Source organism: Telmatherina bonti, assembly GCF_933228915.1.
Source record: "Telmatherina bonti genome assembly, chromosome: 9".
Classification (NCBI taxonomy): domain Eukaryota; kingdom Metazoa; phylum Chordata; class Actinopteri; order Atheriniformes; family Telmatherinidae; genus Telmatherina; species Telmatherina bonti.
Window position 1 is genome coordinate 30269658 of NC_136627.1, and position 18494 is coordinate 30288151.

Sequence of the window (18494 nt, forward strand, 5' to 3'; positions counted from 1 at the left end):
CACCTGGTCTTTCCAGACACTAACTGTAAACAATCCAGGACACTGTCAGGTCTCTGTTGTCAAATTGGGGGCGTACAAGGTACTAACTCTGCAGGGTGCCCAAACTTTTACAGACGCCATCTTTTCTTTTCTGTTATTTTGAAGGTTTAAATGATGGAAATAGGATGTAACTTTTTTTTTCTTTACATGTTATAAGAATGTCTAAACTGTAATTTGATGCCTTTTCGAGATTTTCCATCTTTTTAAAACTCCTTATTTGCACATTGAAATACATTTTTACCGGGGGTGCCCAAACTTTGGAGCCCCACTGTATATATATATATATATATATATATACATATATATATATATATATATATATATACATATATATATATATATATATATATATATATATATATATATATATATATATATATATATATATATATATATATATATATATATATATTTTTTTTTTTTTTATATATATATATATATATATATATATATATATATATATATATATATATATACACACATATACATATAGATAGATAGATAGATAGATAGATAGATAGATAGATAGATAGATAGATAGATAGATAGATAGATAGATAGATAGATAGATAGATAGATAGATAGATATTTTTCTGTGGTTAAAGGAAAAAAAACTGTCAGTCACTTTTAGACTAGCTGCATAAGGCACTCAGATTAATAAGATAATTCATGTGTACTGTCAACATTTCAGCTTGGTCAGGGGTTGTTAAATGAGTCCTGGTGTTTCCCTTTGAGGAATAAAACATTTGGGACACTATTTCTTTCAGTGAAGGATTAGTAGAAACTGCATTTTTATTATACTTTTGGAACAGAAGAATACCCTCAGATTACCCAAAATTTAAGTTTAAGTAGTTCTTGGTGATTTTTTTACACCAAATGGGTTTCACAGCATGCAAAGCACTGAGCTATAATTAAATTACCCTCCCAAGTAACATTCCAGACAACAGCCGACTTGGCTGGCTTAACTTAACAATAGATGTCAGATAATCATGCCTTACCCACAGTGAATCTGGAGGTTTCACTAAACTATGCATCAGACAACAAATTATACCGTCTTCCAGTAATTCACAAAAAAAAACTGACTTTCTGGCTAGACCGTATCTGATCAATGGAGCCTTTGGATTAACTCTAAAGCTGCTGTTTAAATCAGTTTTCACTGCAAATTTTGCACATTACTCTTGATCTCTCACGTCAGGCAAAGGCGGCCTCTGTTGGTCATATGATTTACCAGCAACTGGAGTTGAAAAAGTTTTGGTATCATCATGAGAGGGGAAAAATACTGTTTCTTTTCTCCCTCTCACATTGTTTAAATTAGTTTCCTTCAAGTTCAGCTTCACTGGAGGCAAACTGTTCTCTTTCCAGCATTAACCAAAAGAAGAGTTGTATCCATCCATCTTCTACCGCTTATCCATGGTCGGGTCATTGGGGCACCAGCCTGAGCAGGGTAGCCCAGACTCTCCCCAGCTGAGAGATATAATCCCTCCAGCGTGTCCTGGGTCTCCCCCAGGGTCTCCTCCTGGAGGGATGTACCTGGAAGACCTCACCAGGGAGGCGTCCAGGAGGCATCCTGACCAGATGCCCGAGCCACCTCAACTGGCTTCTCTCAATACGGAGGAGCAGCGGCTCTACTCTGAGCCCCTCCCGGATGATCGAGCTCCCCATCCTATCTCTAAGGGAGAGAAACCGGCCACCCTGCGGAGGAAACTCATTTCAGCCGCCTGTGTGCAAGATTTCATTCTTTCAGTCACGACCCACAGCTCATGACCATGAGAGTAAGAGCATAGATCGACTGGTAAATCGAAAGTTTTTCTTTCTGGCTCAGTTCCTTCTTCACCACGGCAGACCAGCGCAAAGTCTGCATTCCTGCAGATGAGTATCACTTGGAGAAATTATGTGTTAATATAATGTCTGTGTTATGTACACGTCATTGCATTTTCTCAGTGAGCTTTCACTAAGAAAATGGATCAGTTTACGTTTTTGTCTATATATCAATTAAAACACAAACAAATTAACAAAATCCCCAATATTCTTCAAGATAAAATGGTAAAGATGGTTTTACAAATATAGTAACCCAGAATTTTTTTAATGTTTTATTTAACACAAGTTGACCCTTATCACTTGGACACCAACAATTAGATCTGGTCAGGCAAAATGTGCAGAAGAACTTACAAGTTCTAATTTGGGTTAAAACCACACACCCTTCAAAAAGGCAGCAAAACAAAACCACAACTATGTCTACATGGTTTCAGTAAAATTTATGTTTCTCGAGCATTTTATGCTGACTCTAAGTGAAGACTAAAACATGGCATGTTGCAAACTGATATGCATAAAAATAACAAAAGCCACATTGAGAATATTTCTCCAAACTCAAGTGTTGGAGTTACTGTCAGGACATGCATGTGAGAGACATTACCATCACTAATTCCCACAGTAATATGATAAATTAATATTTATTACGTTATTGTGATACATATAGATATAATTTCAGCCATCATACATATAATAACACATAACATCCCCTTAGGCATACTCTAGCTTTTTTGTCTTTGAAGAGCGCTTCAAGAGATGATACATAAATTAGTGATTATAACTGATTAATATAAAAAACTTCTTCAGTCAGACAAGTACATAATGTCTACTGTTTATACTATTATAGATACTCTCAACTTCAATGCAAGACCATGATCTAACAGACTTTAATTGACCATTTCTACAACTTATGCAATCCAGCTTTTACAACAGAGATAAGTAAACAAAGACACATATTTACAAGTGAATAATATACATTATTCTTTGCAGATTACTGTGGAGGCTATCATTTCTCAATTGTTTTTAGTTCTGGGTTGAAATTATAAATTTGACTCTTACTTTATTCTTTAAACCTTTTTGATTCCTTTGAATAACATTACCTCCTGGTGACTAGCGTACCACTACAGGCTCATTCCAGTTTATTAAAAATGATAAAATTGATTTTTATGCTGATGAAATTCAGCTAGACATGATAAATATACCAACAGATCCAGTCAGCATTGTCTTTCTTATATTAAACTATGCATGGCTCATGATTTATTGTTGGTCATATTGTTGTTAATATTTTACTTGTTAATTGTTTGATTCAAGCAACTAACTTAATTAAGACTTCGTAATGTTGGGTCTATTCTATTCTATTCTATTCTATTCTATTCTATTCTATTCTATTCTAGTCATTTAGCTAACGCTTTTATCCAAAGCAACTTACATTTGAGTGAGAACAACACAAGCACAAAATCAAACAAGAGAGGACATTATAGGAAGGCGCTAGTGGACTGTCCAGTTGGTCATGAGCTGTGGGCCGTGACCAAAAGAACGGAATCTTGTATACAGGCGGCTGAAATGAGTTTCCTCCGCAGGGTGGCCGGGCTCTCCCTTAGAGATAGGGTGAGGAGCTCGGTCATCCGGGAGGGGCTCAGAGTAGAGCCGCTGCTTCTCCGCATCGAGAGGAACCAGTTGAGGTGGCTCGGGCATCTGGTCAGGATGCCTCCTGGACGCCTCCCTGGTGAGGTGTTCCAGGCACGTCCCTCTGGGAGGAGACCCCGGGGAAGACCCAGGACACGCTGGAGGGATTATATCTCTCGGCTGGCCTGGGTACACCCTGGGATCCCCCCTGCAGAGTTGGCAAATGTGGCTGGGGAGAGGGAAGTCTGGGCTTCCCTGCTTAGGCTGCTGACCCCGCGACCCGACCCGATAAGTGGAAGAAGAAGATGGATGTACCGCCAGTTGGACACAGGGACATGAAGTGCTACAAAGCTTTTTTTTTTTTTTTTAAATTTCTTTTTTTTTAAGGATTCTCAGTGATTTCCAAAAGACTTTCAGTTTTGTTATTTCTAATCTTGGCAAATTTTTAATAATTTAAAGCCAGGTTACAAGGAATCTTGGAGTAATATTTCAGTTTTGCCTCAGTTTTGATGCTCAAGTTGAAATGTTGTACAGAAAATCTCAAATATTAGGTAGTTTTATTTAAACTTTTGACTTTTAAAAATCTATGAATGTTTTTTGTATTCTCACCATGACTACTGCAATTTACTATAGCCTGGTATTAGCAAGGATTTCATTTATCACCTGCAATACACTCATTTTATATAAATATCATAAGCGGAATAAAATGAGACAATTACACTACCACTGTGTCTGCCTCTGCACTGCTTCCTGATAAAATCTTGTACTCATTTTAAAATCCTTAAATGGATTTGACCCTTAACACATTTCACACTGAACGACCTGGTAGCTACGATTCCAATAAGTGACAGCCACTTGTAGTGCTCTAATAACAATTTCCAGACCTGTTTTCTGATAAAGGCCCTTCCATTGGGGCCCCTCCTGAAAGTGTTTGCCCTCTGAACTTTGGCACACTATTTCTTTAACTGCATTTAAATCCACATTCTTATTAATGCGCTCTTTAGAATGTCCATTTAATCTAATTCACTTGCTTTCTTGTCATTTAAGACAAGAGCTGAATTTGCTAGATGCTAGACTTTTTTCACCTGCGGAGATACACCATTTGTTTTGTAAAGCGGAACCACTATGCGGATCTTTAATGGCCGTGGCAAATGTTTCATTACGGACCACTATTTCGTGGGACAGGTTTCTGTTTATAATACAACATGTGTCGGTTTGATGCCAGTTGAGGAGAACGAGTAATAAAACATGTCAGACGTGAACAGCTAAAAGTTAATAACTTTTTTGGGGGGAATAAATGTCAGAATGGGTAGAAAGCGCCGCAGCGACGTCTCCGCGGAGCCGGAAGTTCCGGAGAAAAAAGAAAAATCTCCGGAGTTCAATGGGACTGAATTTAAAGCCATGCTGAAGAGTCCCACCACAGCCATGAAGGGTGAGCATCTTTCTAACTCTAACACGTGGAAAGGGGTTTATACAAGATATAGTAAAAGTAAAAGTTATATTTGTCTCTGTCTTGCATTTTTTATTTGGTCTTTTGATTTTTACGACCGCAGGATTGGAGACATTCCTAAGTGTCGCGAGGAAGCTGCCATGCTCCGACCTGTATGATGTGGTTGAGGGTTATGTTAAAATCTCAATGGAGTGTGCAGAAATATTCAAACTGCTAGAAGGAGAAAAGCACACAGAGAACGAGGTGAGTTGAAGTGCATGCCCATGTGCAACTAACCTCCTCCAGATTTCTGTCTCATGAAACCTTTTTCTGCCCAGATGATGCTGATTTTTGAGAGCTTGGAAATGATACTTCTCAGGACAGCCAGTGACCTCTCCCACTTCAGCGTGGTTGGCAATACAATAGTGAAAAAGATCGTTTCTAACAACATGAAACTTTTACAAGGGTCTTTTCATTCAGCAAACCACAGGTAGACCTTATGACATCAATGCAATGTCGCTTCTTCTCTGCACATTTTCTGCCATGACCATAATGTCGTGTTAAATGTTGCAAACAGGTTTGTCCAGCAGTGCCTCAGTCTCCTATCTGCCATGGTGTCTCAGGGTGCAGAAGCTGCAAGAGAGGTCTTCAGTCAGATAAACATTAAAGCTTTGTCTGGACTGGCAAAAAGAAAGGACAAAAGGGTACACCACAGCTTCTATATTGTGTATCACAATTCATTGAATACTGTAAAATATGAAGTCTTTTATTTTGTTTTCCTTTGTTTAGGGTAGACCTGATGTCCGCCTGGCTTTTATCCAGTTTGTGCTGTCCTTTTTGGTGTCTGGATCAGGTGCAACTATTGGACAAATATTAGAAGTTAAAGGTAAGAATTATACACAAGTTAAAATTGACACAGAGAGCTCTTTTACTAAAGTGTGCAGATAACTTGTTGATTTTATGGACCAGAGCTGCTGCCACACATCTTGAATACGGGTTTAAAAGAGGACAGGATTTCCACAGTCAATCTAATCTTGTCCACATTAAAGACTAGAGTAAGTAATACACAGGGTATGCATTTAAATTTAAATACTTTTTGACACTTGTGTAAATATTTATTGTTTTCTCCTGCAGGTTGTGCTTAACAAAGCCATTAGTAAAACACAGAAAGTTCGCTTTTTCACTGCTGCTGTATTGGCCAACATTGCGTCTCTGTACAAGTGGAATGGGATCGCAGATGCATGCGTTGACGATAAGGCAGTAAGTTACTAACTTGCTCTCTCTCATAGAAATGCTGTATTTGCTTTACAAATTGTGAATCTCATATCTAATCATGTCTTTACAAGACAAAGGAGTCCTCAGATTCTGCTGGGTTATCAGTCGTCCGGGAACTTGTTCACAGCTTTCTTCTTGACCTTTGTTGCTCTCGGAAACATGGAATCAGCTTTCATGATGCCAGCCTTGGCACAGCTGGCAGGTAAGCAAGCCACGCTTCGACTTTGCATTTTACTTCTCTCAAGACTTCTTATGCTGACTGTAATATTTTACTTTTTCTGCAGAGCTGGCAACCTTGTGTTGCTTCAGTTCTTGGTTGGGCTGAAACAGGCCAATGAGGATGAGCTGGTGGCAGACCTGGTGGTGAATGTGCTGAAAGCCAGCCCTGACATTTTGTCCAGATACTTCAAGGAGACTCAGTATTCTTATACCCCACGGCTCAAAAGTGCTTGGAAAGACAATGTCAATTTACTTAAAAAGGTAATTGTTGTTTGTACATTTGTCTGTTTGCGAACATCTGTGGTTTTGATATTGCTCTGCAAATTTTCATCTAAGATATACGAGGCCCAGCCACATATTTCCACAATCTTTCAAACTCGTGAAGTGATCCCTCTGCCCCGTCTGCTCTCCATGATTATGGTGATATCTCTGCCTCCAGTCTGTAACAAAGCTTTTTTCACTCAGGGCCTCAGTGTAAGTAACTTAACTTTGTATTGCAGATCTTATTTTAGTGGTTTGAAGTGAAAATGTTTAATATGTCTCTATTTGAATGGCAGCTTTCCAACCCAGCAGTCCAGCTTACAACTGTATCCATGATGAATTTCATCTTAAAAAGAGCCAAAAAGAATGTGGATTATCTTCTGGACAAGTCTGTGTGGTACAAGTCAGATGTGTACACTGCTGACATGATGGAGGAGTTGGTACAGCAGTACCGAGAGTCACTCAGCAAGGTGAACTCGGGAAAACGGTGTGTTAATTCATGCTAACTTTAGCATATCCTTTTTCAGAAGATTTAAATGCTGTTTTCACTTCTCTGTTTTAGATTTTGCCCGACATGACAGGCATAGTTTCATCATGGCAATCACTCAGCAAAAAGGAGAAAACTGATAAGAAAGAGATTAAAAGTGGAGGGAGTGCTGAACTGACAGATGATAAAAATCAACTGCCTGGTAAAAAATTGCTTGTATCTTATTTGTTCCTATAAATCTCTTAAAACAATATGGATCAACGTCATTTGACTGGCTCATGTGCCTCATGTTAAACAGTTACTGAGACAGCTGAGGTCATTCTGCTGAAAGCGTTGATTCTTCAAGTCGTATGTCTCTACCAGAAAGTGGTTCCACATCTGGTTGTTCAGTGCAAATTTGACTTCAGCAAACTCCTGAAAGGTAATGTGTTGCATTGATTATTGATGTGGTTGTTAAAAAAAACAAACAAAAAAAAAACAGGTGTTTACAGCTAAATCTTTCCAACTCTGTAGGTATTGTATCAGAGAAGGGAATAAGAAACGGAGTTCCTCCAGTGCTGCAGTATCAGATACTGCAGTTGGCCCTGGATCTACCTGCTAACAAATTTTCCTGGTTCCGCATACAGGTGAAGAAGTTTTGTTCTGCCATTACTGTGTCGTTTTAAAGGGGATTTGTTCTCTGTGATGTCCAGCTTCGTATTTGGTTTTGTCTCTAATTTGTTCTATAATCCTTCTCTTAAACAGGATGCTGCAAACACAGAATCATCATCCGGGGAGAAGTCGGTACTTTACCTGCTTCTCAAGATGTTTGTTAACAGCTGCAGCAGCAGCGACCTGAAATCCTCAACACAGAGGCTGGTAGTAAAAGTAAGGAGGATTTTCTCTGTTTAGCTGCGCTTTGAGCATCTACTTCATGCTATTTAAATATAGACCTTTAAATAACATAAATAACCTTAACTGATTTATCTTCAAGCAGGAATTAGTCCTGGAGATTTGTTTTGGTTGTTTAAAGCTACTGGAGTAAAATCTTTATGTTGCTAAACGCCTGTTTTCAGGAGGAATAACCATCCTTCTTAATTTCCTGCGAAATATTTTCAGGTGCTTAAGGACACTGGGGTATTTGAGCACAATTTGGCTGAACTTGAGCTCTGGCTTGACCAGCTTGCCAGACTGGAACCGAACCAGCAGGAGTCTGCTATTCAGTTCTTGGAGAAGGCAAGTCTGCTTGTTGTGACATCTGTGTTTCTGATATGTTCCTCTTGCGCCACTGGCTCGACAAAATAAAACATTTTGAATTTAGTAAACTATGCTCGATAATAACATGTCTGCCTTTTATTCTAGGTGTTGGTGAAATTAGTTTGCAATTCCTACGAATACACAGATAAAGTTGCGACCCTCGTCCAGGAGGCAGCTAATCTGCAAGCCAGTATGAGCAGCCAGGAGGGTGATGCAACCAGTATCCCAGTCTCACACATTGATGGTGAGGATTAAAATATGGAACTAAACTTTAAATACTTTTTTTAAAAAAATCTTTGTCTTTTGAAATCTAAATATCTTATCTTTCAGATATCTTGGACATGCTGGACGTCATCATGGAGGGTAGTGATGGTGACATGGAGGAGTTTGGGCCATCTCTGAGTGAAGACCTCATTAGCCAAACATTTCCATTCAGTGCTTTGGTGCCGGCTGCTCTTGAGGCTCGAAACAAACTGTCTGCCGACAAGGGTAAAAAAAAACTTTACCTTTACTGACAAACATTATTAAATTAGAAAATCTTTTTATGATTTACTGTAGAAAAGCTGTAACACTGATTGGCATCATATTCATAGCTTATTTAAAAAAAAAAAAAAGGATCGTGTGTTGTGATGTTTGTAAACATCTGTCTTCCTGCCACAGGGGTGGTATGTGAATACTTGTCTGCAGTGTTGTCAGATGTGCTGCACTGTCAGAGAGAGCCCCTCCCTCTCTGTGTGGCTCTGCAGCAGTACGATAAAGAGTTTGTATCCTCTGGACTCCCAGCTTGTAATCATCCATCTATCAGGCACTTTCATCACTATTACTCTAGATGGCTTCCACAGCAATGCTGTGAGGAACTGGTAAGTTTTTACTGCCACCAAGAAGCATCACAAACATGTTATTTTTATGTTCAGACAGATTACAGTCATTCGTTTTTATTCCCTTTTTTTTTTTTTTTGCAGTTCAAGTCCTGTGAACACCCGTCAGTCGGGTCGTCTTCCCCTGCTTCATTCTCTGCTCTAATGCAAGCAACGTTCACCCAAGAGCCCAGCTCTTTAACTACGGATAGCTTCAAGAAAAATGCAAAAGAAGCTCTCGCATCAATGTCACTGGACAAGTTTACAGTTGCAGTCAAGCAGATTTTACTTTACATAAAATCAACAGTGGAAAGCTTTGATGCAGTAAGTGCACCAAACAAGCTCCGTAGTCAGAGAGTCGTTGAGCGTAACGTATAAACGATTTATCTTGTTTTCTTACACAGTTTTCCAAAGATGTTGGAACTGCTCTCCTGCAGACCTTAATGGGAATACTCCAAGATACAGTGAGCAAACTGCAAAGCTTTGATGAGACTAAAAACTCTGAGCCAGGACCAGAAAAAGCCCAAGAAGGATCTGATCTCTCTGTGGAACTCAGCCAGTCACTGACAGTGGAAACCAATAAGGAGCAGGTTTGAGAAATGCCTTCTTTTTTCTTCTTTTGTGATTTTATTGAACAGATTTTTTTAAACTGCATCAGTTATAACTCTGCTGTTTTATCTCTGGATTCTGATAGGAAGCTGCTTTTTTTTCTTTTTCTAGATCCTTGTTTCAGCTTTAGCCTCCATCTTCCGGCATCCATGTTTGGAGCAGTGGTTTCTTGCCCTGGAGCTATCTGCATTACCTCCTCATTCTCTGAACCCTGTTCGACTAAAACACCTGTGCGCTCAGCTGACTGAAAACATTTTGACCCTGCTGAAGATCAGTGCTCCCACTCTTGGTGAACTGGGTCGCCTGGAGCTTCTCTGTGGCTACATGGGGTCCCTGGAAAGAGCTGCTCTGAAAGAATTAATGGAAAGGAGTGCTCAACCTCCAAAGACACTTTCCAGAACTTTTCAGGCACTCTTGTCTTTGCACAACTATATGGACCCCACTAGTCTGAGGGAAGTGGTCTCCAGGTTGCTCCTCCTTCCACATGACAGCCTCATCTGTCGCAGCAGCGCTGGGAAGCAATCTGAGCTCAGCAGTTACGGCCGCGTGGTTCTGCAGATCCTCACAGAGTGTAAAACCACATCTTACCAGGACCATGGCATATTTCTGACACAAGCACACCTCCACGGCCTGGCCACGCTTTACCTGTCCTGCTCCAGCCCTGAGCTGGAGGCTTTGCTTCTCCAGACTCTGTCCAGTGAGCCAGGATGTGCTAAACTTATCCAGACAGATGTGCTGTTGCATTGCCTACAAAAACCGCTCCCAGATGCTGTGGGTGTCAGCTCTTTGCTGCTGCACAACTGCTCCTCTCACCGTCTCTGCTTTGAAATGTGGTGCCTGAAGCCTGCAAACATGGAGAAGCTGTCGAATGAGGCAGAAGGCTTTCTCCCTCTGATTAATACGTATTTACAGGAAGCAAGTAAAGATGATCCAGCTCGACCCAAAGATGGTGCGTGCTTTCAGTAACTCTATTATCTTTATGTCACTAGCACGTGGATTTCTGTCTGTCTTTGTCTTTTCTCACTGCCACTTCTGTATTCATTTGGATGTTTGGAAATGTTGTTTTTCTTAGTGCAAAACGAAGTTTTAAAAGCGATGAAGCAAGCTCTGCTTGGCAAACTGTCCAAGAGTATTTTGGGAGACCTGAGAGAGGACTCCGGAGCCCTTCTTGCAGAGACCGTCTCAAAGCTGCTAAAGTTCTCTGCAGACATGCAGGACATCCAAGATTTGATCAACAATCTTCCGCATCTTCTTCAAAATGTGGACAGTTTTGAAAGGTAAAATTGACATTATGACCTTGAGAAAATAGGTTATTTAGAAATTTTAACTAAATATGTTTGATGTTTTTTTAGATGGCAACTAGTAGATGTGATCAAAGAGAAACTTGCTGACTGCCCAGAAGAACAAGAAATATGGAGGAAGTCTGTCACTGCTGCAGCCATGAAGTGTCTCATCGCCTCATTCTGTCACTCAAAAGAGCATGCTGCTTCCCCATCAGAGCAGGAGCACAGCATCTTAAACAGACTGCTGCACCTCCTTGTGAGTCTGTTTTCCTCAGACATTGTACATTTGTGAGTCTACCTTGCATTGTGTCATTTTGTTTTTTCTTGGACAGACATCGGCTGAAGACGTGACCGCAACTGAGTGGAACAGTTTTGTCAAAAATGGACTGAAGTAAGATATTGATCCAAAGCTATTCATTTTAATCAAAAGTCTAACATCAGATTTAATTAATGAGCTAAAATACACTCCAGGTATCGCTATCGAGATCACCATTTCCTGAACACACTGAGTAGCCTGTTGGAGCTGGTATATGGGACTGATGAAGTCCAGAATGATCTGATACCTTTATCCACACTACACATGATGACCACAAACCATTCTCAGTTCCTGCTCAGCATGCTGGACTCCAATGAAGAACCCAGCAGGGGTCAAGCTAAAGGTATATTACACATAAATAAAGAGCATTTCAAAGTTGAAATCTTTTTCTTTTTTTTTTTTTTTTTTTAAATATATACTGATAACAAACACTTATTTTGCTGTCATTTCAGAGGCATTAGTGTCTCTTCTGCTTTGTCTGGTGAAAAAGTGCCCAACAGTTTGTAACATCAGTCACTTTGTTGTCCTTTTGGGAGCATATGGAGCTACACTGTCACCATCAGGTGAGACCGATCCCCCAGAGATAAATCAGAAAGTTCTTTTTGTCTATTTCTTCTTTTGTTTTAATAGCATCATTTGTTTTGTAGATCAGAAACTTCTACTGCTTCTCCAGGAATATGAAAGAAATCAAGTCAGTCTGCTTAAATTTCAGTAAGTTATCTTTACTTATCCATCATGAACTTCAGGGGGAAAAAAAACTCCACTTGGTTTGGTTCCCTCATGGTGTTTTTCTTCTTCTGCAGGTCATTTATGTGGGGCCCAGCAGCTGTGGAGCAGCATAAGACCAGGAGAAGCCTGGGAGCATCTCTGTGGAAGCAGACGAGCTCAGACGATGTGCTGGCTCTGCTTAAAGTAGAGAGGATGCTCCACACTGTTTCAAAGTTTCCACAGCAACGCTGCATCATCCCGCAGGTTGATAGTCTGAATCACAATCCTTCTTTTAGAGCCACACCTTTTTTTTTTTTTTAAGTTATTTAAATTAATAGACTCATAATTATCAAGCATATGTTATAAAACAGTCACCCGTGCCCTGCCCTAAACTTTTCAGATGTCTTTTGAGCATCATAAAGTGGTTTTTTATTTGATGATGAAGAATTAATACACTATTTTCCCAACTTTTAGGACAGAAAGGAGCAGCTGTATAGTAACAATGCAGTGAAGGATCTTGAGAATTTGTACGATCCCTGCTTTCTTTTGCCCTTATTCAGTGTCATACTGAGGCCAGGTAGGATGTCTGAATGCATGCCATCACTCAGTACAATAAGCTGAAATCATCAGTGCTTTTATCTGTCGCATTCTTCTTCCTCTTCTTCCTCAGAGTGTGTTATTGACTGCCACAAATTTGTCTCCAGCCACGCTTTTGAATTCACTGTAACAGCGCTTAGTAGCTATGACCCAAAAGTGAGGGCGGCAGCGTACCATGTTCTCACCTCTTTTTACCAACATCTGGAGGCGGCTCGGTTCAGAGAGAAAAAACAGGCAAGTTATCATCAATGTTTTGTGTGAAATCACCAGAAATCTCCTCGTAAAACCACATTGATCTTGGTCTTGTCAAACAGCTGCTGTACTTGATGGACATGGTCAAGCATGGAGTTCTACAGCAGAATCAAAGACTACCGTTCATTATGACCACTTACATCTGTAAAGTGGCTCAGCAGATGCTGAAACCTGGTGAGTAGTTGTAGACTTTCTGACTTGTTTTAAATCAAACAAACCAGGAACTCCCTTTTTGTGTGCCTTATAGTACTTTTTAGTAGATTATTGAGGTAAACCACCTTTCCTTATAACTGACCTTTGCCTTGTCTTTCCTGTTGTTCTAGAGGGCCACATGTACATGGTGTTGAATAGGTTTCTGTTATCCCACCAGAGTTTGGATTTCAAAAGAGTCCCTGAATTCTTCAAGCTATTTTTTAGCTTTGATTTGGAGGTAAAATCTAACAGGAAACTCATTCATTAGGGCTGTGACGATATGCTTTTGTCCCGATTCGATTGGAATCTGATTTTTTTGGGTGCTGATTCGATTTAAATTGCATTTCTCACAATTCTTTGATATTGCTGATTTTTATAGACTAAAACCCTCCAAAAATGTACAAAACTTTTTTTTTTTTCTTGTCATTTTTCTTTATCTCAGTTAAGAAAAAAACAACACAGTAGCCATAGTGCCCAAGAAGAAAAGTAAAAAGACCAATAAAAACAATAAAAATGTCAAAAATGTTTATAATGAATTTTTTTTTTTTTTTTTTGAAAAAAATCTAATGTTTTTAACAAAAAAGATATTTTTAAATTGTGAAGCAAAAATCCCAACATTCAATTTTTTCGATTTGATTTCTCACCACTATTATTTATCATAGTAGGCAGATGTTTGATTTAAGAAAAAATCCCTACTTAAATCAACCTTTTTTGTGTCAACGAAATGTAACCTTTCATCTGTTTGCTCGGGTAGGGCATTTTTAGACTGATGTGTGTTTCTGTGATTGGGGTGTAAGCTGTGCGAGTTTGACTTTTACTTTTCTTGCAGCACAAAGTGGAACGTGAATGGATCCTGAATGTGCTTGAGGAAGGGATAAGCGATGGACATTGTTACGAACTGTGCAGCCAACAACACATCTTTCAGATCCTTCTAGGCTTCAGTAGCACCCCCCTGTGTGATGAACACTTTGAGGTACGCAGTTGTTAACACAGATGCTCACACGAGTCACGACTGATACTAAAAATGAATTATTCAAATGTAAAGTAGGCAAAAAAATTAAGACAAAAGACTGAATGTGGAAAGACAACAGCAGTTCTGTTTTTCTCTGAAACATACCCACCTAGGCGCAGATCTTCAGGGTGTTGTGTCACGCTGCCCGTGTAACAAAAGCGACCTGCAGCTTCATGAAGAGCTGTGGACTCCTGACTTGGATAATACAAGTAGTTGAAAAAAGGTAAGGTGTAAAATTTTTGCTGTTTTTTTGCTTACAGCATCCAGTGATCTTCCTGGTTTGTTTCATATTTGCCACATGATTTGTGCTTCATGTTCTGCTCAGGAATCTAAACCAGCAGCTGCTCTGTGCCATCATTGAGCTCCTCCATGCGCTATGGTTTACTCTCCTCGCGCAGAAGGAGAAGAAGGTTAATGAAGCCAAAACGTCTTCGACTGAGGAGAAGCCTCTCTACTTGCTGAAATGTCTCCCTTTCATTAATGAATTCCTGTGCGTGGCATCAGCTGTTAGCAGACAGCTCAGGTAAAGCATCATAACCTCCACATACTGAGTTTTACTCGAGACTCTTCAGACCGATTAAAACTGCTGTTGGTCTTTTGGTCAAGGATGCTCGTGTTTGCTGTCCTTCTTCCAGGTTGGGTGTGAAGGCCGCTCAGCTCAGCTTGTTTGTACAGACTCTCTGCTCTGTGCTGATGCATCGTGGGACAACTGTCAGTGTAAACAAACAAGCTGGCCAACTCATACTCCATCAGCAGCCCCTCTCCTGTGCTGAAACTCTCACTCCGCTACGCTGCTGGGCCTCCTTGTCCAAAAACACGGCCCTCATTACCCAAATACAAGCCTTGTCTGAAAAGCATAAAATGAGGGAACTAATGGGTGAGTTACTTCAAACTGTTTGTTTCTTTCCAAGTGATGGATAGAAAAGTTTAAACAGTCATAGAGTCTTCTATGTTTGATGTGATCTTTTAGTCAGACTTGCTTCTTTGTCACAAATACAAAATAAAATGCCTATTTCATGCTTACACATAATTGTGGAGCTTTTTTTTTTTTAGCTAACCTAACAGTATCTTAACTCCAGTTCACCACAATAAACGCAGCTCTGTTCATTAGAATATATTGAACCAAAAAAACTGAAGTGAATTTATTTCTTTGCAGTTTATGATATTAAACCTAAATGTTTTGCTGCATGATGTGACTGATTTTATATTTTTTCATATTTCTATTAATCTGAAATTTATTGCTTTGTTACATAAAAAATCAGCCCATTTAAATATAAAAAATGTTTTATCTTCCTCTTCAGGGATGGGGAAGTATAAGTTCAGAGCTAAAAGCCACATTTCCTACAACCACGTTCAAGAAGAGAATCTGGCAAAGACCAACGAGACAGAAAAACAAGAGGAGAGTTTCCTGGGAGAGTGTAAATCTTACCTCAGCAGGATCTTTGCTCACTGGGAACCCGTGTTTCACCTCTCAGAACCCCAGTCATCTGTGCCAAAAGACAAACTGGATTCCAGTCAGTTGGCCAGTGATACTGCTCACCTGCTTACAAAGTGGTCCCTGAGGTGGCTGGTGGAGGACTTTTATGATGAAAACAGAGTAAAAGAATTTTTGCAGTGGTTTGAAAAAGCAGTGATAAAATACAAGGAAGTCGTAAATGCTGTGATGCTCGATCTTACCGTGAAAGCAGACCTCCTTCGTCTCTACCATTATGCCTGCGAAGCTCAGTGTTACTCCAGCATTTCAGCAAGAACCGAAAGCATCCAGCTTTTTACCAACATCCTGATCCACTTACTGGAGACACAAGGCCACCTTCCAGAGCTTCATGGGGTTGTTGTCTCTGCCTGTGTGTCAGAAGCTGCTCATGATCCATCTAGACACGGTAGGAGCCCGACAGCTTTATCCCAAGCTCTGTCTAACTGCATCATATCTGAACTGGGGGTGTTTTGTACAGTAAAATAAAAGAAAGCACAAAGTCAGATGCTTAATTCAGTCACTGGAGTTTATTAAAGAGCAAAGTTTACATAACACTGATAGTTTTAAACACAAAAGAAGCTTCTGAAAGGGTTCTCAAACATGTGGGAACTTATTTGATACAGATAGAAAGAAATATTTTAATAATGGAGTAAATACTAATTCAAAAATGAAAGAAAAAAAAATCAAATTGATACATGTATCTAAGATTGCGTAATGCCACACAATGGCAATTTGGGATGCATGTGAACTAAACTTTAATTCTCTTGTTTCCAGAAGCGGGACTGTCTCTGTTGTCACTGTACATCCACGAGTTGTGGAGTGGAGCAGCTTCACCAGAGCTGTTCCTGTCTCATGTCCATTCGGTGGTTGGAGCCAAGTACAAAAGAAAGAAAGCCTCCAAATCACAAAAGAATCGAACAGCTGTCGAAGCCATCTGTAAAGAAATCATCACTGTCAAGAGCTCATTGTAATATCTGGATACAATATCAGACTTCACACATTCTTTTTACTTTTTGTTTTATTCATCTTCATTTCAAATTGATTGAATACATTTAGTAAACATTTATATAAGATGAAATCTTTTACATTAAAAACCATTTTGTTTTGTGCTTTTTAATAAACAATACATTTATGACCTGATATAAAAATGTACATGTCAGCTCTATAAAACAAAAACTGAGTCTTTTGATAAATAAAAAGGAGAAAAGAGTATGACTGCCTTTTCAGTGAGTGACAATAATAAAATACTTATTTTGCTCTTTGGTTCCTTCATTTTGGAGAGGGGGTGTCCAGGCACCATATAGTCTATGCCAGGCACACTAAAGTTTAAAGCATAAGGTTAAATATTATGTAACATTTGTTTAATGTAGATGATAGCTGGCACTATGTAGGTGAAATGGTATGAAAGATTAATCATTTGCTAAAACATTTTTAGCAGACTTGTAAATCTTATTGAAAACTTTTTTTCCCCTCATTGAATGTGATAGGGAATTTTTGGCACCTAAGGTGTCACCATATGGACTTAGGATTGTTAACCATCAGAACGGGCCTCTGATCAAGCACATGCTGCTCTGTCGTTTCCCTTCGTTTTCAATCTGTGTTTCCTGCAACAAAAAACAACCAAAATAATCTTTTATGAATACATTAAAGCACAGCACTGTGGCTTTGGTAAAATTCAGACTACATGCATAGTTTTTTTTTTTGGAGAACACTCCTAATCACTTTCACTCCAATGAACCTTTGATGGAAGATGTATTAAACTTACTTTGTCAAGGTCCCACTGTGGGACATTAAATTCAAGCTGAGAAACAGAAGTCCCACAAAAGCAGCGAGACTCATCCAAAGTATTATGACAATCGAGTCTGAAAAAAGAGAGGAGGGGTTATCTTTATGTAACATAAAGGAAAAACTTAAAAACAATCCATGACATACAAAAACTTACATTTATTAAATTTCAAATTGCTCTCATCCACAACCACGGGATCAAGATAATCATAATAGTACTCCCATTCATATGAAATATCTGTAGAGTTCCCGGTGACAGTCATCATCTGTTCAGTGGAAAAAGGTATTCTGTTCACATGAGAGGGTATTTCACACAAAATCTCCCACATTCTTTAGAAAAATAAAGAAAGTTTTGGGTTTACTTCTCACCTAACACTTGAATTGGTGTTGTCCTCTAGTTGATCTTCTCTCAGCTCTAACTTGTGTGTACTATATGTTAATATGCATGCAGTATAGAGATTTGGCCACAGGAGGTGTGACGCAGACCGAGATATCTGGAAACGCTTGAGAAAATGGCCAGGCTGATAACTACTGCAAAAAAGGCGAAAAAAAAGGAACGCATGACAATTTCCAATCCTCAGTTTCCAATGACTCAGGTAAATTATTTGATCAAAAAATATATACTACTTATAGCAGAAATATTTTACTTCTAAAAAAAGGACTGAATCTGTGATATTTCCTGAAATAAAATAAAAAAAACAAACCTACAACACTAGAGGGCAGTAAAACGGTAACCATAGTGAGGTGCGACGTTCAAGTCCATTGAAATTCCAGAGACCGTACATTTTTTTGGGATTTGTACCAATTTAAAAAGTATGTCTTCGAGAAAAAAAAAACTTAAGTTAAAACACAAGTAGTTAGCATGTGAACACAACTAGTTCGTTTAATGTGGTAGCAAGAATTACACATTGATCTCTACAGCAAATTTCGTTGGATAAAATTTCCAATAGACACGAAGGCAGCATCTGTGCGTTACGTCACACGCTGTAAAACATCTTCAGGGTGGAACCGCGAGGCCAGCTGTAATG

The 18494-nt window shown here is 39.2% G+C and overlaps 1 protein-coding gene across 1 annotated transcript; it reads left to right on the forward strand.

Annotated features, from left to right (window-relative positions):
- Positions 1 to 4779: 4779 nt before the first annotated feature.
- On the forward strand, positions 4780 to 16960 carry urb1 (URB1 ribosome biogenesis homolog; the record flags this gene model as incomplete). Its single annotated transcript, XM_079246749.1, has 39 exons — positions 4780 to 4906; positions 5028 to 5167; positions 5242 to 5393; positions 5481 to 5607; positions 5693 to 5789; positions 5873 to 5958; positions 6038 to 6163; positions 6250 to 6380; positions 6463 to 6658; positions 6734 to 6871; positions 6955 to 7128; positions 7221 to 7347; positions 7444 to 7566; positions 7659 to 7771; positions 7890 to 8012; positions 8244 to 8360; positions 8487 to 8625; positions 8712 to 8870; positions 9042 to 9241; positions 9344 to 9562; positions 9643 to 9828; positions 9959 to 10796; positions 10920 to 11124; positions 11200 to 11386; positions 11463 to 11521; positions 11602 to 11789; positions 11899 to 12009; positions 12094 to 12157; positions 12250 to 12418; positions 12629 to 12731; positions 12825 to 12985; positions 13066 to 13177; positions 13327 to 13433; positions 14025 to 14168; positions 14321 to 14430; positions 14533 to 14730; positions 14843 to 15084; positions 15509 to 16087; positions 16456 to 16960. 39 exons carry the CDS (start codon positions 4780 to 4782, stop codon positions 16650 to 16652), a joined length of 6774 nt encoding a protein of 2257 aa, XP_079102875.1. The 3' UTR covers positions 16653 to 16960.
- Positions 16961 to 18494: the final 1534 nt, after the last annotated feature.